The following is a 24,459-nucleotide window of genomic DNA, read 5'->3' on the forward strand; positions in this document are numbered from 1 at the left end:
TTTACAACCCAGTTGAAGAGAACAGAAAGTATCTCATCATGCCTGCTTTTATTGTGAAGGCCCACGAACTGATGCAAGTATGAAATACAATGCCCTACAAATTGTACACTTTCCCTGGACTAATTAGGAAAACTGAGAGGACATGTAAAACATTTAGTAACAGTAACCACAGAAATGAATACTATGTCTTAAGTTATGAATCACATTAAGTCAAGAAGCCAGGCATCACCGCAACAATAAAGAAAATGATTGTAGGTGGTGAGCTTTGATATTTTTTTTATTCCAAGGGGTTTAGAGAAAATTTATCCAGACCCTTAAACTAATTGCAACAAAATGTGTAATGTTGTGGTAGGCTGCTAGGCCAGGTAGTTAGTTCCAACATTAAATTCATATGGCATGTGGTCCAGCATAATACACAGATTGACTTGACATAGTTTAATAGCCTACACTGTGGATCAGTGGTAGAGTCAGTCGCCTCTCAAGAACCAAGAACATGTCCGTCCTAGGGCCAGACATTGGACCCCAAATTGGTCCCGCTGCGGTGACAGCAGTGTGTGAATGTGGTGTGAATGGGTGAATGTGACCTGCGGTGTGAAAGCGCTTTAAGTTGTCAGAAGACTAGAAAATCGCTATACAAGCTCAAGTTCATTAACCATTTAAACTGTGCAGTTTGTTGTGTTTCATCCTGTTGAATGCCTTAACAGTGCCGGCCTGTCAGTTATTGTTCCTTTCATTAGATGAACAGTTTAGATTGGCCCGACCTGAATCAGGGCGGATGGAAATCAGTCTGAAGGCATCTACCTGTGCTAATGACATTTAATGGATAGAATGTTTGTTTTCGTGAGTATTTGGTATTTTGAGCTAAAACAATAAGTACACAAGTTGAAAAACCCAGAACAGACACCGTATGTGGGCTGATTTTGGGAAAAATGCAAATTAATATTAGCTCAACTGTCTCTTTTCTTTCTTTTTTTTCAAAATAAAAAGAAGTTTGTTGCCGTCTCTTTGTCTGGATCCAGACACCAGGAGGAATAGATCCACAAACTATTTGCATCCTTCTTGCGTTAATGTATATCTTCAGTGATGTTGCATCATTATTGTAACAAGGCAGAGTTCAACCATGGGTTGCTCTGCCACTAGATGTCTTGGAGATCTGTACAGTAAGTTCCCCCTGTGCTGTACCAAAGCAGGTGACGATATGTAAATAGTTCCTGCTTTCTGTTCTCCTGCTCTCCTTTGTTCCAGCGGCACTAACAAAGGTTCAGATCTGATCCCTGAGAACAGTTGTCTCTCTCGTTCACTCTCTATCACTGCAGCAGGAGCAGCAGAGACAGAGCCTGAGGTTTGGTTCTTAGCGGGACACGATGCTGTCAGGGCATCAGGTGAGAGTATGTACGGTGCCCCCTCTGCTTACCACCTCTCTAATCCACTCTCCTCACTTAATCAGTCCTGACACAATGCCAATTCCACAGTGGGAGGCGCGCACAGCTTTATTCATAGATGTGGCAGTCAGGCAATGATCAGCTCCCAGACCCTGCTCACCTTTCAGCGTCATGCTGTATCATGTTGCGTTCAAAAAAAAGTAATATTTTTCTTAACCTTTATTGTTTTTTCTGAGATCTAGTGGACCGACAGTTAACAACACCCTGACAATTGTTTGTAATGTGGATTCTCTTTTAATGCTTCCCCATTGTGTATTACTACAGATAGGATTTCTGTCACTAAAAAGCAGATGGTAGTTCACCTGAAACTATAAGCCTCGACATACGGGAAAAACAGAGGAGAATAGGTGCAGCTTTTAACCCAGTCACCGCTGAATTTAAGTGCCAACTTCAATGAAATTGCTGCTAAGTTTCCCGAGGGCAACAGCAAACAATTTACTGAATCGAGCCAGACCTAACTGAAAAATCACGTCTGCAGCACGTATAGCTGCTGTATGATTTCTATTGTTGCCTCTGAAAAGCTGACAAGGAACTGCGAAGCAATCATAAAGCATGCAGAGAAGCAATTTCTTTCTCTTATTCAAGTGAAAAATTATTCCGTGCTGTCACAAAAGACTCCCTAACAAGGTGCTTTAAACTCTCTGGCAGAGCATTGCTGCAGGGTGTCAAAGAGTGGATAAGGTATAAATGAAGCTTAAACTCAAAAGTCTGTTTCTGGTAATAGCAGCATTTCTTCCCCTCTCCAGCGAGCTTTTGATGTGGAGCTAAGATTAACAGTGTTAAATTGTCCTCTTCACTGTCTCAAAGTAACAACACAGGTATAATGAGCTGAATCTTGACAACAAGGGAACTTCTTTTGAGTCTCAGAATACTAAACTGACTTATTGTTTTTACTTGTATGCAGATATTTGTACAATAATTCAACCCCCCTGACATATAATACAAATTCATCATGATTTGTATTCATAAAAAGTCAAATAATTTGAGTTGACAATAGAGGAACCACAAAGGAATGATTCATCTGGTTCTAATGCTCCACAATCCTATCCTGGCTGTTCATGGTCCAGTAGGAGAGGACACACAAGGTGCCAAGAATTCGCAGAGCTCAGACCCAGCTGGCTCTGCAGAGTGCTCCAACAAGGCAGAAAGATTTACACATCGAAAGTGTCGATCCTTCAGAGTTAACGAGGCCTACTGTTTGGACTTCCAGCCGGCTGCATCCTGGGCCGGGCCTAGCAGAAGTCATGCTCCATAAAGTTTCAGGTGCTTTTTGATACATGGTGGACAGTGATCAGAGCTCAGCTTTGGTAAAATGTAGGGTTATATGCTAATTTAAGCACCGACCACAAAGCTCCCAAATTTGTTGGACATACTTATTTGGTGGTAAAATGTAACCTCATGTAAAGACAAGACAGAAAGCAATGTTGCTGAACTTAACACAGCCTTTCTTAACTGTGACTCAACCCTGAGTCATATGGAAAACATTAGATAGGAAACAATTCCCATTAAACATTTCCTGATGTGGACATGAATAGATTTATTTATGAGAGTTTATTTTTTTGCTTTTAAAGATCAATGGCAACCACAATAGAAACAGAGCAGGAGGATACAGAGTACAGTTTCTGTGTGAGTGTCTGCTCAACCTGCTTAAACTCTTTAACTACTGCAGTTCAAGACATACCAAATATAGTGCCCATGATTCAGGATGTTTGTGGAAATGTTATTTCATGTTGGTTAGAGCTAACGGTTAAGAAATAAGCTAACGGCTTTGAAATGACACGTAACATTTAGTATCCACAGTCACTTTTTTAAAGTAATAATTCTATGGCCAATTCCCCCCTATTTATAAATAAACACATTTAAAAATATATTGATTCTATTCAGTTAGTTAGTTGGTTGGTTAGTCTGTTGTTTGGTTGGCTCCTTTGTTATTCTGTTGATTGGTTAGTTTATTGGTTTATTGGTTGGTTGGTTGGTTGGTTGGTTGGTTGGTTGGTCGGTCGAGTGGCCCGTGTTCATTAGTTGGTTTGCTGGATTGAAATCTTACAGGTTGGTTGGTTGGTTTTATATTCTGACAGGGACAAGCATGAAACAAGTAAATCAATGCCACACACTCCAGCACTTGTAACCTCATCTAATTTTCAACGACCATCCCTAGATGAGCCTATAATACACATAAAACTTGACAACAAATACATAAGAGACAGTAAGATATAAACTCAACAATAAAACAGACAGAACAAAGAAGAATGTCAAATATACAATAAAACTCATCAAAGGTGAAGTATGAGATCACACATGATTATTTACTCTCTAAGCTTGACTGACATGTACAGCCAGACAAGTTAATGAGCATCACAAGCATACAAATGTAATCTTTAATGATTCAGGAGGTGTTTGTGACACACTCTATAATTACTGTTTCATACTGAATACAAAAACATTCAACACTCAATTCCATATTGACTAATCTGATTCTTTTATGCGACACAGTAAACCACGGATAAATTACTACAAAACCAAGCCGGTCGCAAACATTCACCCAGCTCCCCGATGTCACAATTAGGAACACCTCAAAGGTCAGCTCCGATCTCAGCCTGTGTTACAATATTGAAAATCAAATCTACTGTAAAGATCCAGACGGCTCCGGATCTAGGGAAGGTCATCCAAGAGTCACTGATTTTGTGAAAAAGCTTCACGGAACAGCACAAAAGAGTGTCAAGTTCAGGCCTCCAGGGTGTCTGCAAAGGACGCACACACCTGTGATGGGATTGGCTGTGAGATGAGGGATTGGAAGATGGGGGAATGGGGATGATTGACAGAAAATGTCAGGCACACCACATCAGCGGTGTACAGACACACAGCAGGCAGGTGTCAGCGACTGCGTGATAAGAGGGGGGGGCATGCTCACAAGGAAAGGATGGAAGTGGCCTCTTCAGAGAGTTATGTCATCCTTCTGAGATCTCTCACAGATGAGGCCTCAACACGAATCACCACTGAAGTCTTTTGTTCTGAGTGTATGACTAAACAGCCATCTCCTGACCTAAACCCCTAATGTGCAACGCTTACAAAAGTAGCTTTCTTTTCATGTGTGCCTCCTCTTTCCCTCCTCTTATCATTTAAAAAAATACAAGGATTAGCCAGGGTCACAGTTTTTTTCCCCATGCTTGTGTTGTACAGAAGGATATGCACAACCTTCTGGGCTGCAGCACCAGCGGGGCCTGAGCCAGGGTCAGATATCTCAGAGGGGAAACCAGACTCAAGATCATCTACTGCATGTTGATTACAGCCAATGCGTTCTTATATGACCTTGAGACAGCCCTACATCCTGATTTATAGAAGTCAGATTTTTTGTAAACCATGAACTCCAACCTAAACATACGCAATACCTTCATTCTCTGCAATTGATGGAGTATTTATTAAAAAATCACAAGTGATGCTCACCATTTACATTTGATCTTATAGCATGTTAAAGCCTTTTCTCCACTTCTGTTGGTCCAAAGATTTAGAACAAAAAAAAAACAGCTTTAAATATGCTGCTCTTTATTCCTGAAATAATGTTGAATATATTAAAGAGAGAGACCCTTGAGATGCAGCATCTCATATTCAAGGGTGTCCTAACACAAATACAAAGTAAAGCACAAATTAAAGTAACAAAACAGCTTTACTGCACAGACATAGACCACCATCACACAGATACAGACAGCTACAGACCATAACTTAAAGAGAAATATCTCAATGCTGATCACATTGAAGCATTTTAAGACCATTTTCAAGGTTAGAAAATTGTACTCTTGTTCAATATTATTGTTTCTAAATTGTAACTGCAACTGTTTAGAGAATGGTACCTTTTTGTAATCGGTTCTTGCCCTAGTATAACATATGAAGTTGATTTAGTGTCCCACTGGTAATTGTGTGTGATGGTTGTATTGATCTGTTTGTATGGTTAATGTTTTTGCTGCAACAGTGTTTGTTATTGTCTTTTGGATGGGTCAAAATAAATAGTTTAAGGCTTTAACCTGGTTCATTAGGAATAATATTTGTATCAGTTGTAAAACAAACTTCTAAAATGTTCTTTCTTTTTCTTTTCACCTCTTTTACTTATACAGTATATATTGACTGTAAATCACAGCTATGTTTCTCATCATGTTTTCAGGGAAGTGCTTCCATGGCTCACCCTGAAGATGAGCTGGAGCGCCTGACCAAGAAGATGCTGTTTGACATGGACAACCCCCCATCTGAGGAGTATTTTGGTAAGCAAGATAACCCACACATCATAAAGACATTTTGACATGTCATAAGAGGAAAATTCCCAGTAGGTATAAATTACAAAGTTAAAGTTGGACAAAATCTATCGTTGCTTACTGGAATTGACCAGTTGTTCTGTCAACATTAACATTAGGAGAGGTCAAACTGTCTACTGGCAAAAAGGCCTCAAGTCTTTATAATAATAATTAATTTATACTTTATTGATCCCACGAGGGGAAATTCATTTTTACACTCTGTCTAGTTAACATGCTACACAAACATAGGCCGAAATACACACACATGCACAAACAGGATGCTACGGACATGTACTAATGGAGAGGTCTCAGAGTGAGGGGGCTGCCCACAGTGGGCGCTCCTGACCTGGTGGGGGGGGTTAGGTGCCTTGCTCAAGGGCACCTCGGTAGTGCTCAGGAAAGTGGACTGGCACCTCTCCAGCTACCAGACCGATTTCCGGACTTGGTCCGTGCCGGGACTTGAAACGGCGACCCTCCAATTCCCAACCCAAGTCCCTACAGACTGAGTTACTGCCGCCCCCATAGCCATAGCATTACTACATAATAGGGATGTTCCGAGGTGAGTCATTTCCCAGTTGGTTAAACAGAAATTAAATTTAGACGACCAGTCGAAAGGTAACAAAACACTCAAACAGTTAAACAGGGTAATTTGGTTTGCAGAGTGTGGATAACGTTCAGTTATTGCACCGCCAGCCTTCAGCCCTTCTACGTTAACATCCACATGGCCGTGCTACATGTGGTTACACTTGCTCCAGTGGGTATGCAAATTTAATCTGACACAGCATACATACATTGTTATCTCCATTCTGGTGTTATCCATTCACTGTGCTTGTTTACATCCATCCAGGTAGTAGAGCACAGAGAGCAGGCCCATTAACTGGAGTTACAGCCTCAACTAGTGGCATTGAAGGCCAAAAAATATTAATAATTGGTCCAGCCGACTGGTAATTCTGATGGCAAATTGCAAGAGTGACGATGTTTAACCTTGAAGTTGATTAAAAGCACACATCTCTCTTTTGTACTGTACATCCACTCACTGTACTGTTTTGACTCACTTTTTAGCATATGAAGGTAACCAAGCAGAAGAGCTTTTCATCTGATGTATTAGCATTGACTAGTTATAGCATGCTAGCCAGACTTGGTTAGACTCTGTTTCATGCCCAGTATTTACAAGCTAGCAAATTTAAAAAGGCAGACTTTGAAAAAAATCTAATATATATGTTTTACTATTTACCACTTGCTGCTAAAAACATTTGTAGCTAGCAATACAAATGTTATAAATAGAATACCACGTACAGCTACTAAGTTGTTAGTGATTAAAACCCAAAGAGAACATTTTGTTACTTTCAAAGCATTATTTTGTTTGTTTTTAAGATATGTTTCTGGCCGTCTTTGCCTCTACGTTGTAGGACAGCTGAAGAGAAAAAGGAAATGTCAGGAGGAGAGAGAAGGGGGTGACATGCAGGACAGGGCCGAGGTTGGATTTGAACCCACAGCCGCTGCGACAAGGACTGTAGCCTCCGTACATGGGGTGTGCAACATAACCACTAGGCTTCCGATGCCCCTTTAGGTAACATGTCTCAGATGTAGAGCTGTATGAGCCAGTAAGACAAAAGATCAAATGGATAGAGCACAATTTTTTTAAACATTTGAACAGAAAACTCCACTATAAAAATAACAGTTTCAATCATCTCTTACTGTTGTCACTTTTTTAACCGGACACATACATATATCTTTATATACATCGTCTTTTTTTCAAAAGAGACATGTCCCAATTTGAGCTACGAGTAGTACCCTCATGAATCAAATATAACAGCAAACACACACAAAATGAAATTGGAACTGTTTTTAGTTTATAGTTTTTTCTCTAGTTTTCCTTATGTTGTGGGGGCTGGGGGTCCTGAATACTTTGCTTCATTTGGGAGTATCCTCATCTATCAGTTCTGCAGTTCGTTTTTTTTTTTTTTTAAAGATTTATTTTTGGGCGTTTTGTGCCTTTATTGTAGAGATAGGACAGTGGATAGAGTTAGAAATCAAGGAGCGACAGAGTGGGGAAGGACATGCAGGAAAGGAGCCACTGGTCGGATTTGAACCTGGGCCGCCCGCTTGGAGGACTACAGCCTCCATACATGGGGGCGCACACTCATCAGTGCGCCACCTGAGCCCCAGTTGTGCAGTTCTTACGTGGTGTTACATCCTGTGATCTGACACACCAGTTACTTCACATTGTAGCACAGGTGAGAGCTGCGAGGGGTGAAAATTAGCCTGTGAGTCCCTGTTTGATTCACATCTTACTCTTAAACCAGGGAAGGCTTTGCACACACATAAAAATACTTTTTAAACCTCATCATGTGGCACTCTGTGACCACATGATAAAATGCTGGCTTCAGATAAAAACAGTGAAGGTAACAGAGGAACTCAAAGAATCAAGAACCCCTGATGTTCTCTCTTTTGTTTATGTTGCAGAGGAATGACCTACACTACATCTCAATCTTATTTGACACTGTGTTTTCGATCCACATGAACTGTTTTTGTCGTTCATTGGGAGTTTCCTTTCCCTCTTTATTTTGATTTAGTTGGAGTGAACCCAGTGTTGGAACCAATCAGCTCTCATCTTACATATCCTTTGGGGGCAATAGCACATTTTCTCAGGGCGTCTGGTGCAGCAGTATGAGACTAAATTTTCTGTCTGTTGCTTTTGTTTACATAATGGATTTAAACTTGAAAAGCAAAAACTGAGGTGGTGTTGAGAACTATGAGTAAGAGCTGATTGCTTGCTGTATTTATAGCAGATACCAAAATTGTTGGAGGTTACAAAGTAACACGTTCCTCCTAACACTGTTCATACACCACGAGGAGTCCCTGTGAAAGACAAATCATTAGTTCATCACTTTGCATACGTCACAGAGCTGTAATAAATTAAATGTGTTGAAATGGCAGCTGCTCTTCATCACATTTCATAAATGTTTAAACTGGATAAAGACAATCAGAAGCCAACAGGTTCCTCAATCCGTCCAGAGAAATCCAAGAGAAAAAACCTAACACCATGTCACACTTCCACTGATAAAGGCTGATTAAAACGATGTGGAATAGTGGGTTAATGAAACAAAACTGTCATAAGGTTTCCTAGATTAGCCAACCCAATGACCCACAAATGAAGTTTTGCATGACAAGCAGCATGTTTTTGGGAAATGGTCTGGAAGATATTGAGTAAAGTGCAGGTGTGAGTGTTACAGACGAGCCTAACCTTGTATTCTTGGTGCTTCTTATCCGTTGATTTCAGAGTGTAGACACAGCAGCAGCATTTCTTACCGTCTGGGAAACAGTCCTCAAGGTAGAGTCTCAAAAATATAAATCAGTGTGATCAAAGGATAAGGCACAACTCCTGCTCCGGAAATAATGAGAATGAGAGATAGAGGCCTCGGACAGATGAAACACACTGATTTTGATAAAACTCTGTTTCTACTTTGATTGTCCAGCGGTGTTTTTTACTGTATTTCTCTGAAGCGCCTGATATTTAATTTTTCTCTCTCTGAAAAAAAATATAAATATAACTGCCAGGATTAAACAAAATAGCAATTTTTAATACTATTTCACCAAATAGGATTTAAAAGGCAAGGATTCTGTGCATTTATATTTCATTTCTATTTTTCCGCCCTCTCTACCCTCTGCTGCCAGCAAGTGCCATCCGCTCTGCTGCTGTCTCTCCTCGAGCCTTTAATCCCCTTTGCCCTGGAATTAGTTCCCATGCCCATTAGATACCTCACTCAATACATTCAATGGCACTCTGGCGCGGGCTTTATATCAGCACATAATCACACAGCACACCACGATAGCATGTGTAGGTGTATTATAGCTACAGGGACATGTATTTAACTGGTATTAAGGGATATTCGGCTCCACGTTTTTGCACACTGATGTAAAGTCCTTAATTGGTTCACATTAGACATAGGTCAAATGGATCTGCTGGCTTAGGCAAAGTGTAGTCATTTTACACAGAGATGGCCCTCCAAAGCCTGGTTGGCCTCATTTTTCGGTGAATGCGTACGCGATGCAAGCCTGGCATGAACTCTGTGTGATGCTATACCATGCGTGCACCTCCTGCTATTCGTGAACCATAATGGCGGCTGGCTGACTGCTGTTAAAACAAGGACATGGGAGTTGAGAAATGGGTCATATGTTAGCCGAGGTAGCCAGGACAAGTTAGGGATAGCGTGTGCGTCCCCAGCTGACAGCGGCTGGCTGTTTCATGGAGCAGTGTGTGGGGGGAGGAGGGGGGGAGGAGGGTCATCTTGTGGTTAAACAAGGCGACAGCTGAATTAACTGAGAGATAGAGAGAGGATGAGGGCAGGGGCCTCGGCTGAGGTGACTGCAGGGACTCATTAGGAGAGAGTTCAAGCGCAGGCACACGCTACTCTGCAAATCCACAGAGCCCCCCCGTCCTCCCCCGCTGAATAATGTACATATAGACACCACACTAATGTTAAAATCGCCTTTAGTCCGGCTTGCTCCTCCCTCTATATCCAGTGGCTGTGGGAGAATCAGTCCCAAAGCAAGAGACTTTTGTAATTACAAAGAATCTAATGGAGCACAATTCTTCCTTTTTGTTGGCTTATGGAGGGGAAGAGGGCTAGCCGTGTTAGAGACCCTAGGGCTAGCAATTAACAAGATTAATCAAAGCGGGGCTGCGATCTGTAGCGCGCTACTGGACTGGATCATTGTCTTCCTATAGCAGACTTTTATTGGTGTCACTAATGTCTTTGATGAGCTTCTAATCTGAAACAGCTATAGAGAGCTTTCATTGGTCCGGAGGGGTTTAATTGAATTGAATTAACGTTACACTCTTGCTCTGTTATGTCACAGGGAAACTTTTCATTAGACTCAACAGAAATTCATCTGTAGCTTCTTAGTTACACAACATTTATTTCTATAGCAACTCCAGTCCTGCAATCACATCAGTCACATCTTGTCAGGCTTTTTTGTAGCACATGAAAAGCAGCCGTTCTCAAATGCAAACTGTAAAAAAACCTGAAAATGATGCACTATAAAAGAACGGCTTTTCTTGTGAGAAACCCACTTTGCCAGCCAAAAATTCCTCCTATGATTGAAGCTTCTTTGAAAAGCAACTGATTAGTCCTGATTTAGAGTTCCAGATTAGATTTGAGTAATCTGAAAGAGCCTTTTCTCCAAGTGTCATCATCCGTCATATTTAATCCACTTAGGTTGTGCGTAGGTGTACTGTGTTTGTGGAAATCTAATAAGACACAGCTACTCAGCTTGCAGTACAGATGCCTTGGCATTTGTGCATCACAGGAACTTACAATATTTTGTCATCACTACATTTCTGTCAACCAAAACCAGGACATAAAGCTGAATAATTGAAAGGATGAGATGCGTTGCATTATTTACAATTAGCAACGATGATACGTATGCAGTGTAGTTCATTCTGCCGCGGAGAATCTACTTTTATTTCCTCTTTAATACCAGAATGACAAGTTGAGAGTTTCTTTATGTGATCTGAGACTACTCCACTGTATGGAATTAAGACAAATGTGCAATTTTAATATGCAATCAATATTTATACAGAGTGATTTTCCAGAGGGGGTTTTGAACAGAGGCATAAATGTTTTGGTAATGTCATTATCAGATGTTAGGGGGGAGAGAAAGTGATTGGAAGTAAGCTGAGAGATTCATCTGGGCATACTGTACTCCACGCAGGACTCTGAGCTGTCGGGAAAGCCTCTCCTCCTGCTTTGAGTTGGCCCTTTGTGTTTGTGATAAGAGCCGGAGAAGAAAAGGCAGGCTTTGCCATTTTTCCTCATAATGTCAGCAGGAGAAGCCCTCATAATTTATAAGACACCTCGCATGAAATGTTCATGAGGAATCTTGGTAGAGACACAAATGACAGTGTAGCTCCAGTAACAGCAGGCCGGAGGAGTCAGAGCAGATCAGCTAAGGTAATTGGGTCAGCGAAAAAAGTTTGGGTTCACACACAGCTGCTGCTGTTTCTTTGCAGCACGCGCGAGCATCATAACTTAGTGTATTAAGCTTCCAGTTTAGACAGCTTTGTGCATTGTCTAAGATACTCCTGTGGAAAATCATTTGCATATTACTGAGGTCGCCCTCAGCAACCTCTTAGGAGTTTGCTTTTAGATGTGTCTCTGCATGTCATAACAAGTGGGATGTGTGTCAGAGAAAAACCTTTCAGCTGGTTTAAAAACACCCCACCCTCACCCCACACATCGTCAACCTACTGCACCCCCTCCTCCACCCCTCAACCCTGTTTCCCCTCCGCCTCCACCAAATGCCTTTGGCCAACCGTCTCCCCTAATAGGGAGCATTTTTTTTTCTATTAAGTCTATGAAGATGTTCAGTTAAAGCTGTCTTCATTTGGAGCGTAGACAGAGGAAACAAATGCTCTTGTTAACATGCAGGAACAGTATGAGCCATTTCAATTATGAATTTTTTCACAAAATAAATGCAGCTTAGAGTTCAAACTATTACATTTTAAAATAAAATATACAGAAAGTTCAAATCTGTTGTTGACCACACAGAGATCTCCTATACTTCCAATGAATGTCCAGACTTCAAGTCACTGCTTATCTGACTCAATCAAGAGTATTTGATTGGATGTCTTTAAACTGATCATAGCATTTCAGACCATTTAAAAATTGACAGCAGTAGAGCCACGCCCCCTTTTTAAAAAGTTTCAAAAGAGTGTTTGGTAAGATGAAACACACAGCACATTTAAATGTGTTATGTTGTTTAAGTACAGATTTTTTGTTGAAACTGCGAGGGCATCAGGAGCTCAGTCTGTATGGACTTGGGTTGGGAACCGGAGGGTCACTGGTTCAAGTCCCTGTGCGTACCAGGTCTGGGAATTGGTCTGGTAGCTGGAGAGGTGCAAGATCACTACCTGAGCACTGGCGAGGTGCCCTTGAGCACTTGCTGGGAGCAGCCCCCCTCCCTCTGACATCTCTCCATTACTTGTCCATAGGATCCTGTTTGTGCATGTGTGTGTATTTCAAAGTGTCAGATTGAAATCCCTCGTGGGATTAATAAAGTACATCTTCTTCATCTTGTTCTTCTTTAAACTTTGAGATCTTAACTTAACATTATCAAAATATCATGTAAAAATAAAACTTTGACTGAAGATTAAAAAGTGAATCATGAAAAAACACCATTGAAATTGTTTAGGGATATAAATGTCACCTGAAGGCAGATAGTTCAATATTGTCTTGTTGTAGTGAGCTTGTGGTGCATTGTTTTAATTATGTCCAAGAATATTCACATTCAGGAGACTCTGAAGTTACTTTTTACCTCAGATAGTATTTTTATTAAAATACTAACTGCATAGAGATGTCTGTATCTAAATGTGTTTGTTAATTTTTAGTCAAGACTCAAAGTAAATCTAGCTTACCCCATGAGTCATATATGTCTATTAAGATGTATTTGTGTTCCTTGTTATGCCTTTAGAGAGACAGGACAGTGGGAAATCAGGGGAAGATCAGAGAGGGTGGGGAATGACATGTGGCAATGTAGCCACAGGTCGGTTTCAAACCCGGGCCACCCGCTTTGAGGACTGTAGCAGTTGTACATGGGGAGCGCAAAATAACCACTAGGCCACTGCTCTTCTGCAGATATGTTTACTAATGAACAGCAGTTCAGGCCTTGTTTTTGGCGTTTTATATCTTTGAATAAGATGTTTATCTTGACTTTTCAGGTGAATGTTGCTAAAAAGAATGTCAATATTTCTGACTCATACATTTGCTTAGATTTGAGTTTTTGCAGCACGCTCAGTTAGTTTTTTAGTGATGCAATTAGGGGTTTAGAGAATTTAACATCAGCACTAACCATAGTGTTTGTTTATAAAAGAGCCTCGACAATACTAAAGCCCGCCCCCTTTAACATAAACAGTTGGGATTGGCCTTACCTGGATGTAACTATGAGATCACAGATTTGTCTGCAGTTCTGAACTGTAAACACTCATCCCAAGTGGCCATCAGTGTCTCCACACCAACAACTGAAACACTGTGGAAATATTATTTATGATTGATTAGACTCCAAAAAAAGAAAAAAACAAAATGGGACAAATCAGTCAAACAAATAAAGTACTGGAGTAAAATAAACAACACCATTTCAATAGTACTACCTCCATAATTCAATTTCTACTTCCCCACAAATATGACCAAATATAATTAAAAGAGTCATTGAACTCAGTTTTAGTCTTTACCTAAAATATGACCACATCCCCTTTTTAAGTCCCAAACTGCCTCATTTTTCTCCTGGCAGTCATCTACTCACTGGCCTTTTAGCTTGAAGGGTCTGTTTCCTGGTTCACTATCACAGGATTTCCTCCAATCACAGGCGCTAAGTGTCGCCTCTTTGTTGTGCTGCGCTCTACTCTGTGTTTATGTGTATGTTTCTGCAATCTCTATGAGGCATAAGAGCATAATGCTGTGGAAGCAGGTCAGCTACCACCCAGGGGCGGAGGGGAGAGAGGGAGTGGGGGGGGGGGGCTCATATGAGGCAGTCTGGTGACATGGCAACTAGTCTAAAGCCCGTACATCACCATACCACCTACAGAGGATTATAATGTGCGACTGCAAAAGACTAGATTATACAGCACAATGGCCACGGATGATCCGTTATAGCTGCCTTTTTTAAAAAGCAAAATGCTGTATGTGTGTCAGTGTGAGGCTGCGGATTTGACTTCCAAGACCCTTTTTCACATGTAAATAATGTTCAAATACAAATTTGTCACATTGGTGAAATTCTACAAAACCTTGCAGCTGTTCAGTGTAAACTGTCTGTAAATCTCTTCTTTTATGAATGAGATCTGAGCAGGTTTTCTGCGATGTCATCATCTAGCTTGTAATTGGTCACGTGGTGTTTTCAATACTTAATTATATTTGTTTTTATTTAAAGCAGTGGGGGCAGTTTCATGAAGCATGAAGTAGTTTTTTCAGCTTAGTTTATGGGTCCTTCTTTGCTTCTTTTTTTTTCTTTCTCATTATCTTGTCCCAGCACTGCAGCTGACCTCGCTGTGCTGCTTTCTAGTTTCTCAGCGGATGCAGAGTGCCAGCATGGGGCTTCTCTTCCCTACGACAGAAGCCCGCTTTTTGGCAGCAGTTCACGTGAGGTGACCAAACCCCCTCCCCCTTCCCTCCCTCCCATCCTCTCCCTCCCCTCCTCTTCCTCCCCCGCCAGGCTCGGCGCTTGCTATCCTGCCTCGTTGAGACAGCTCCACTGAGGCTTGCAAGATCAGCTGCCGTGCGAGCCCAGCTGAGGCTTCCGGGCACTCACGTTGCTAGATTTCATTTGTGAGTGAGCGTTTGACCTCAGGAATGAGTAGACATCCGCATGCTCATGCACGCAAACGCAGACATAGTTGCAAGCACACGGGTGCGCACGGATAAACAGAATATAAACACACAGACATATTTGAACACACAGAGTCTGATGCACACACACTCACCTGTTTCCCCCCCCCCCACCCCCCCCCCCTTCTATCTCTATCTTTCACCCCATTTGGCGGCCTCCTCTCGCTCTCTGGCACCCCTCCATGTCGCTCTTGCCAACCTGCTTCTAAAACATGTAACCTACACTCAGAGCCCCTTGCTCGGCCGCCGCGGGCCCTGACAGGCCGAGCGGTAATGCTTAGTGGCACGGGCACGCCTCTCCTCCATCCTCCACCATCGCCGCAGCAGTTCTGCAGATTGCTATTTGCTGACATTGGGAATGAGATTAAAGGCAGGGGGTTAGGAAAGAGGCATTCAGAGATTGAAATGCAGCGATGACAGCTATTTCTCCCGTCATCCTAAGGCAAGCGAAGGCCACAGCATTGTCAGGCTGCACGGAGGGCAATCTGAAGCAACAAAGTAGATTAACCTAAAGGGGGAGAGATGAAACAGCGCACAAATCGTGGCCTCTGGGTGTTGAGTCGCTGGCAGTAACACTCCTAATGTGTTCCACAGACTTATTTTCTGCTGTTAACCACTCGTTGACCTATTGTTTAAGTCTTTAATTAAGTGTGAAGAACTTATCACAACTTAATACCATTTATTTTTGCACACCTTTTTCAGGCTGTCACAGTGAATAAAAGCTGTATTAGAGGATGGAAACAGTAAGTAGATAAATATGTGAACTAGAGCAAGATCATTTGTTACTGTTAGTTCTGTTAATGCATCTCTTTTAAGCAGCTCTGTGTTGTTAATTTTGAGTAGTTTTAATATCCAGTAGTTGTCTGTGTTTTTTGTGTTTTTACCACCATAACCCATCAGATATTTAAATCCAAGCACAAGAACTTTAGTGGAAGTCCCAGAATGGATTTTCTGCTTCTTTTATTAGTTTTGGATTCGAGCTACAGTTGCCGGCTTTGCCTTTGGGCTTTTGCAAGGGTTGCACCAGCAGAAATGTATTCTTTAGTAACATAGTGTGAAAAGTTTGGTCTCCCACTAAAAAAAACTTCCCTGCGATCCTTCTTTACATGCACGATCTTTGATTTTTGACGATGTAAGATCAAATTGAGCTGCAAGTGTGCTCCCTCTCTGCCTTTCATGCTGCTTCAATATCACGGCATGAAAAAACAAAGAAGGCAAAGACTGAGGGAAATCTGAAGCGTTCTGCCACTCAACATCCCCCATTCCCAAACAACGGCGTCTCACTGCCACTACAAATACATTAGAAATCAATTATTTATGGAACAGAGTCAGGGCCTCTTTAATCTTTTCCTTTTATCCAATTAAATTGTCTAACCACTCTAAGCCTCTCCAGCTCACAGGGAGTGTGCTTCTTTAAAAACAGAGAAGAAGAAAAGACTCTCTCTTCAGTCCTTCTTTTGACTTTCCATGTAACACAGAAGAGACACTTCTGAGGGCTGAGGAATGAAAGGAAAGAAAGTGAGTAAAGTGTAAATGAACTCCCCCCTCCCGCCCCGTCACCATTGCATTGGTTCTACAGGAACTATTTGAAGTTTTGATATTAAGACTCTGGTTCCATTTCCCCGCGCAAAGGGACGCTGGGGAGCCGTGAGGCCTTTCATGATTCCTTTATGCCCAGCTGAAATAGTTCGAAAGTATTTGCGATCATCTCCACGGGGGTAAATACGATGTTGCTTCAATTGCTGTCCTGTATTATTCAAGGAGTCAATTGAAGTAGTGTCTCCAAATTGAAAATGCTCACTTCTGATGCAGACTTGTGAAATAATTGATGTGAATGGTTGTAAAGCACTTCTCTATTATCACACAGTAAGTGTGTTAGAGAAGAAAAGTTACAGACGCACTAAAAAGCTTCACACTTCTACACTTAGAATCATTTCCATATTCAACAATAAAAGTCAGGAAAGAAGAAGTATTCTTCAGAGGAAAATGTGTTGTACTTTATTAAATCAAACCCAAAGATTTAAAGACTGTTTTTTAATTGGATCAGAGATGAGTCAAGACTGGAGTGAATTTACAGTCGACTTGACTGATGAAAAAAAACTTTTTAACAACAAATCAATCATAGATTCATCATTTAAAGTAACGTAACATGATCCTGCTCCACCTTCTCAAATCAGAGAATTTGCTGCTTTTTCAGGTTTTATTTGTCAGTGCAGTCGGTCAAACCAAACATTGTTTGACTGTTTGGCTCATAGAAACCAAGACACCCGGTCACATCATCAACCTGAGCAGCATACTGTAGGTGAATAACTCTTGCTTTTTATTTTGAACATTTAAGCTTCACAATCCAGGAGGGCAACACGGCACAGGAAGTGCTGCAGGTGTCGTTCTCAGGAATAAGAGAGGGCGGTTATCCTTTTTTTGTCTGGGTGATGCCACATGAGCCACATTACACCCCTATCATAGTTTAACGTACGTGTGATGATGTCCACTACGTTGCCATTTAGCACCAGTCTTTCAGACCAAACAAACTGAGAACATGAGATTTGTTTTGCTTTACCAATAGAACTGCTAAAGAGAGAGAGGGAATGTGGGGAGATGAGAGTGGGGTAGACATGCATCAAAGAGCTGTGGACGGAGACTATACTGTAGCCTCCGTATATCAAGCGGCTGCTCTACTGACTGAACTGAATTAGCACTCTTTGTCTTAAGAATTTGCAGCACACACAAATGTAACAAAAATACATGTTTAACAATTGAGCAGCAACTGTTTAACCTTTTCTGTCTGAATGTAGTATTAGAATTTTGTAATCAGTGGACGGTCATCAAAAGACAAAGTCTGTGAAGACAGAGAGGACTAGCAGTGGAAGCAGCATCATTGTCAGAGGATACAGGTGTGCACACTGCAGCAGATCAGCCAGGTAGCTGTTACACACAGTTAGAGGTCGGTCTTATTGAACATATTTTATTTTACCAGGAAGTCCCATTATAATTAAAAATCTCTTTTACACGAGACCCAGCTAAGCTAGTAGCTTTGGTGTTATTGTTATTTGATAATAATAGAAGAATAGCTGTAATAAGAGTTTGACATATGGACCAATAGAAGTCAATGTAGTTAAGACAGCGAGGCATTGTGGGTCAGGAGTCAAGTATAAATGACTGATGTACGTTACACGGTTGTCCCAGTCATATGTGTTCTTCATTGTTTAAAAACACGACAGTAGTCAATCACAAACATGTTAAAAGACACCATAACACAACATGGAAACATTTTTACCATTTTAGACTCCACATTTATCAATTGATTGAATGATAAAGAGGCACTCACAAATATTTAAATTAATATTCATTAGTTATTTTTCAAGAAATGATTATGCAACACTTTGAATAATAGAGTCGATAAGAAGTCTTTCAAAACAGTTCTCTAGATTCAGATGTTTAAAATGAAAATATTTGCTGATGTTTGTAGTATGTAAAGTCAAAAGAGGTCAGACAACGCGATCAATAGCAAGACTCTTTATTTTCAATTAAGTAAATTTGATACATTTGATAATTGTTTGCTTTACAGATTTACAATGAGAGTCAGATTTTACACCAAAAGGACAACAACTATTTGGCTTCTTTATGATTTGATTGTGTGATTGTGATTCAATTCCTTTGTTTTTTATGATAGTAAACTGAAAATCTGTTCCTAATATCCTAAAACGTGTCGTGTCTGATGAGAGATCATCAATGACAGTGTCACTTTTGTAGTCTCTTGAAAAAAATATATTTCATTGAATAATTCCTCTTCATTTTGATTGACATGTATACATAAATAAACATACAACAGTGTAAAGGCTGTAAACCTGCTCAGCTCTGCTGCTCTTTGTAACATGATGATGTGTGGGCTGTGGACGTGTGTGTGAGCAGCCTGCCATGACATGTCTGTGGGAATACATACTGTATGTGATACATGTGTCTATTTGTATATGTACTCGTCTTCATGTGTGGCATGTTTCTGTCTGACGCAAAGACATTTATTTTTTCATTGTGTATGTATTTCTGTGTGTGTATGTATAGGTATGTGTGTGTGAGTGTGTACTGTACACACAGCCGTGCACAAATAGCTCCTGAGGGCCCTCGCGATCACAGACTGCCAAAAGGAAAAGGATTTCCGAGAGGTTTCCTTCTCGCTATTTAAAGTGGGAGCCCTGTGGGACATGTTTGGCATTCTCATCCACTCACTGAAGATGGCCTGTGATCTAAAGCCACTAACAGGCTCGGCATGCTCCGTCTCTGTCTCTCGCTCGCTCTCTCTCCCTTTCTCTTTCCCTCTGGCTCTCTGAAGTGATTACCCTGCTTGTGATTCCACTGACACCCACATGCCCCCCTGAGACGTGCCTTCACCAGTTTGTTTAATCTGCCTCCCTGTACAGTAGGTAACGCAGCCATAATTGAGGTGTGGATGGAGCCGTGGGAACACATGAAACCAATAGCAGGTTTTATGAAAAACCTGTCTGCGCTACAAGTCGCTCTGGATGACAGCAGTCGCTAAATTAGTGAACAAAACGATGTCATGTAATCGCCTTTAACTGCAATCTGACAGTCGTTTGTTCCCTAATGTGTCCCCAGTCAATACACGATGATTCCTGTACTGAAAGAGTCACAAATATTGCTTCTTTAATAAGGATTTTGACATGTTTCTGGAAAAGTTGTATATCAAGTCATTTGTGAAAGAACTTTTCTTCTCAGTTTCCGCCGCGGTTGACAGTGAGATAATGAGTAATCTGAGATTAGAAAACCATTAGCAGGGGCCTCACAGTCAAGCACATATTTGATCTCAACAACATATGAACTCCAAACGTTGTTTCTGATACCTGAGACAGATTCTGCTTTACACTCTGTTTGAATTTTTTGATATGAAAACAGAAAGTGGAACTGTGAAAATGCAAGCATCAGATACTCTATCTCCCCCCGGTTAGTGTCTCGCCTCTGTCTGTAACACGCCTGAACCGCTCTGTTCAGAAACATACAGAGTGTCAATCAATGCCCAAATCAGCCGTTAGATGAAGCACACACAAAAAAAAGAGAAAAGTAACAAAAAACTGATCCGTACAACTGAACTTGAATTAATTAAATAAAACCGTGTATCACGCTTCCTCTGTGAGATTACATCTGTCCTCAGATGTGTTAAAAAATAAAACATTCTCAGATATCTTTTGAAAGCCTATTATTGTAAGATACCAGTAATTAAATTGACAGTGTTATTAATTGGGTTGAAGATAAGTTGCATTGAGTCGAGGACATCTTAAACTCAATTAAAGATATCTCTGAGTCAATTAAAGATATTCAAATGCCATGTCCCGCAGTATGCAATCAGGCTCTTTCTGGCGCAATAATATCAGTTCACTTGTGCCCCTTTTACAAAGACTTTAGTTGTACTTCTAAAGTTTTCTTTTTATCACTTAAAGCCTGATTTTCTTCTCTTTTTTTTTTTTGAAAGATGTCGTCCATGTCACACTTTAGTGATGTCTATAGTTTCTTTAATGTGGCATGATTATAGTATTTAATCCTCCCTTATCCAGTGTTTGAAATAGAAATGAAGATTAGGCACTTCTGACAGCAGGAACTGAAGCTATTAAAGGGGTAGTTCAACATTTTGAGAATCATTTGGTGTGAGTTGAATGATGGACAACAGCTCAGGGGGTTAAAGCTGTGGTTGAACACATCCCAGCAAGCACACAACCCTTCAGGCGGAAATGATCCAAAACATTTAACACAAACATCTTCAACCTTAACACTTGATCTGTCTTAAGCCACTGATTACTTGACATTTGATTATGCTTTAAGTTAGGCTTGTTTATCAATCAAAATCACCAACCGTGAACTGTTTCCAGCCTGTTTAATGTGGTGATTTGCTGATTTTCTCTTCTTGTTTGTGTATTTTTATTATTTATTTAATAAATTTTTTGCCGCCTGCAGAAAAGGCGCAGCACTCATTGTCCTTTTTCTGAGCCGGTTCCTTTTTTGAGCGGCCGCTCCAAGTACTTGTAGTTGTAACTTTTTTAACTGCTGTACAAGGAGATGATATTCTGAAATGTTTGTCTCCTTCAGATAGTGTACCCACTCCTTCTTGCTCCGTGTCCGATCCATGTCATTAAGCTTCTCATCCAAACTAAGAGTGAAGGATCTGTAACATGTTCATTCCTTCTGTCAAAATCAGCTTTTTTAAAAGGGCGTGTATGTGACTTCTGGGGCTTTTGCAGCCAACCTCAAGTGGACACTTTTGATACTGCAGTTTTTTGTTTTCCTGCATTAGCTTGGTTTTTTAACTCAGGAGGTTGCCGCTTGGTTTGTGCTGGAAACCTTTATCTTTTCATACTGTTTTTTTCTCTTTCTTCTTTTGTGCTGTTAAAACAGAGAGCTTTATGGCCAAGCAAATGTTCAAATCACTCCAACTCTTAATCATCCAGTGTGGCAAAGACATCTTCAATGTTTGATTTTAAATTGTCATTTTAAAGCTATCCTCTTAATAAGTAAGTCTTTAATAAGTAATAAGTAAATAAGTCTACGTGCATTGATATTCAAAAATGTAATTTGTGACATTCATTTTTCTTCTCAGATAAAACTATCTAGGTATCAAAAACTATCATAAAACTACCTAGGTAACAAAATATATTTAATTATACACATATGACTTTAAGAAATGTGTTAGCAAGATACATACACAAATGAATTGGACTATCATAGCTTTTTATCGGACTGGGTTCAAGCGGTTGTATCACTGACCTAAAAGGTTGTGACAGATTCACTGCACACTGTACGATGTTTCCTATAAGGTCACACTGCTGCCTTCACCAGAGAATCTGCAAGTATAAGCAAACAAAGTCACGCAGCTCTCTTATGTAACTCTTTACCTGATATGATATTTAATTTTCATCTGTGTTTTTTTTTTTTTTCAGTGACTGGAATGTGACTGTTTCCAGATGAATGTGATCTATTTTTAATATTTGTGGCTTTTTATGATGATTGTGTTCTAACCCTCCCCTCCTCTTCCTCTCCTCAGGGCGCTGTGCCAGCTGTGGAGAGAACGTAGTGGGTGAAGGCACCGGCTGCACCGCCATGGACCAGGTCTTTCATGTCGACTGCTTTGTCTGCATGACCTGCAGCACTAAGCTGCGTGGCAAGCCTTTCTTCGCTGTGGAGAAGAAGGCGTACTGTGAGCCCTGCTATGTTGTGAGTAACTTTTTTTTCTCTCCATCACATCATCTTGCCTCATCGCCTGGTCTTAGCGAACTCTGGTTATTTATGTGTCCATGGTCCATAAGTGCACATAATGATATCAGGGGTGGGTACATTGGCTGCCCTGTGCCAGGAATGTTCATATATATATTCTCTTCAGGCAACCACATTTAATTTCTTCAAAGCCCGCCGTGCTGCCACCCTCACCACACACATCTTTATTTCCCCTCTTTTGTCTTTGTTTTGTTTTTGTTTTTGGTCAAATCATTAAACCGTCTTTCTTCATTTTATGAAAGTGATTTCTTGGAGTTACACAGGGAGAGGAGCATTAGCCTCAATACATTTTTCTCTGACGTCATGCTCATGGTGGCAAGCTCAAGTACTGTTATAATGATGTACTGCTGTATTCCTGCTACAAGTAGTACAAACATACACTGTATGAAACATGGACGTAGTCTCAGTCATTCCACCCATTGATTTCTGAAGAAGCGCTATGAAGCCCAATGATGGCGGCCAACATTATGGAAATTCTATCACAACCTAACTTTTTATCATCTAGCGACAGGCAAAGAGGTGGAGCTATGTCCGGCCTTAAGCGTCCTGACACACAGCTACAACAGGATCACCTGTTAGTCAAGTGAGCCACTCAGCCATTAATATAATCAAAACAGATTTGTTTTTTTAATCACCTCCTGTACAGTTATCACTACAAAGTAAAACATAGCCAAAAACTGTTTGGCATTTACACATTGGGTTTTTTTTTGCAGCCAATCCCAAGTGGATACTTGAAGAACTGCAGGTTTTTTGATACAGGAGGTTTCCGCCTGAGTATGAACAAAAAGAAATCTGACAAACTATAACTATTTCTTCAGTTTTTAATTGATCAGATACTGAAAAGGCAATACATATTCAAAATCCAACGGGATATGAGGCCATATACGTTAGATCAATGTATTTTAGGGCCAATAAGCTTCATTTGGACAATAGCTAACTACATCATTCAAACAATTCCTAGATTATCTTACTGTAAAATAGGAATGTATCTCCTGTATAACTTTTGGAAGTTGCTAAGTGCCAACGTAAGCTTTTGCTTTATTAGCTTATGGGTTGTTTACTTTGAAATATGGCCAAAAGCCTTTCCTGCTATTAATCAATCAGGAAGCAGTTGATAACAATCTATCAGGTTCTCTTTGTTAATTCAAAGTGCAAACCCTAAACACAATAGTATTAAATATTCCTTAACATTACAGCATTTTTGCTCGTTACCCTTAGCATGTCGTCAATGGAAATGGCTTCCATCTGAATATGGTAGATGTGGAAGATGCAGTAAATAATGTTAACTACAAGATCGGTGTTCAGTGGTTTGTGTTTGATATCAACGTTTAGGCATTTTCATGTTTCAGCAGGCGCTACTACAAACTTAAGCAAAAGAGCTAGCCAGCTAGTAACAACTCACTGTTGCACTGTTAGCAGTTAGCTTGTAGCTAGCAAAAGGCACATATTTTCATCCACAGGCAGTAAAGAGAATATTGAACTTAAACTGAATTATGGATGAAAACCTACGTGTCAGAAAAGTTTTTGCTAACAATTTAGCCATGTCGACTTTCATAGAAAACTTGATTGATCTGTTAGGCTGTTATCACTAAGCGGTGATGCATGATACATTATTTTCTGAGGATTATCAGATAAGTCTTGGCTGGTGAATCCGATGATTATATTGTTTCATTTGCATTTCATTCAGAGAGATGTGGCATACAAATCAGTGAATGATAAGATGTCAGACATGTCTAAGTTTACATGAGTGTTAAAATCATGAAGGAACATGGTGTAGATGAGATTAACTCTGAGGTGATTCTGTCTGGTTTCTTTCCTCATTTTTGCTCTTTTTAAATCACTCTTCTGCTCAGAAGTTGACCAGATTGAAGAAAGCACTGACAGTAAGTTATCACAGAAGTTATTTTTTGATTTCTGGTGTTTAGTTCCTACAAAAAAATAAAATAAAATAAACTTTGACCTGTTTTCCGGTCACGATGTTGCGCAACACACAAGTATATCCTTGCACAATATTGTTCCAGAGAGACGCATCATCTCGCAATACCATAAGGAAATCATTTTGCGGAAGTATTT

At 40.5% G+C, this 24,459-nt stretch overlaps 1 protein-coding gene across 3 annotated transcripts in view; it reads left to right on the forward strand.

The window, feature by feature from the left end:
- The window catches only part of lpp (LIM domain containing preferred translocation partner in lipoma), a 179,166-nt gene that overhangs the window by 117,239 nt on the left and 37,468 nt on the right, over window positions 1-24,459 (forward strand). For all 3 annotated transcript variants that reach the window (XM_020631561.3, XM_020631578.3, XM_020631569.3), the window contains 2 exons: window positions 5,599-5,695; window positions 22,157-22,326. In XM_020631561.3, the coding sequence (XP_020487217.1) occupies window positions 5,599-5,695; window positions 22,157-22,326 (267 nt within the window). The remainder of the gene's footprint in view (window positions 1-5,598; window positions 5,696-22,156; window positions 22,327-24,459) is intronic.

This window comes from Labrus bergylta, chromosome 6 (assembly GCF_963930695.1).
Source record: "Labrus bergylta chromosome 6, fLabBer1.1, whole genome shotgun sequence".
Classification (NCBI taxonomy): domain Eukaryota; kingdom Metazoa; phylum Chordata; class Actinopteri; order Labriformes; family Labridae; genus Labrus; species Labrus bergylta.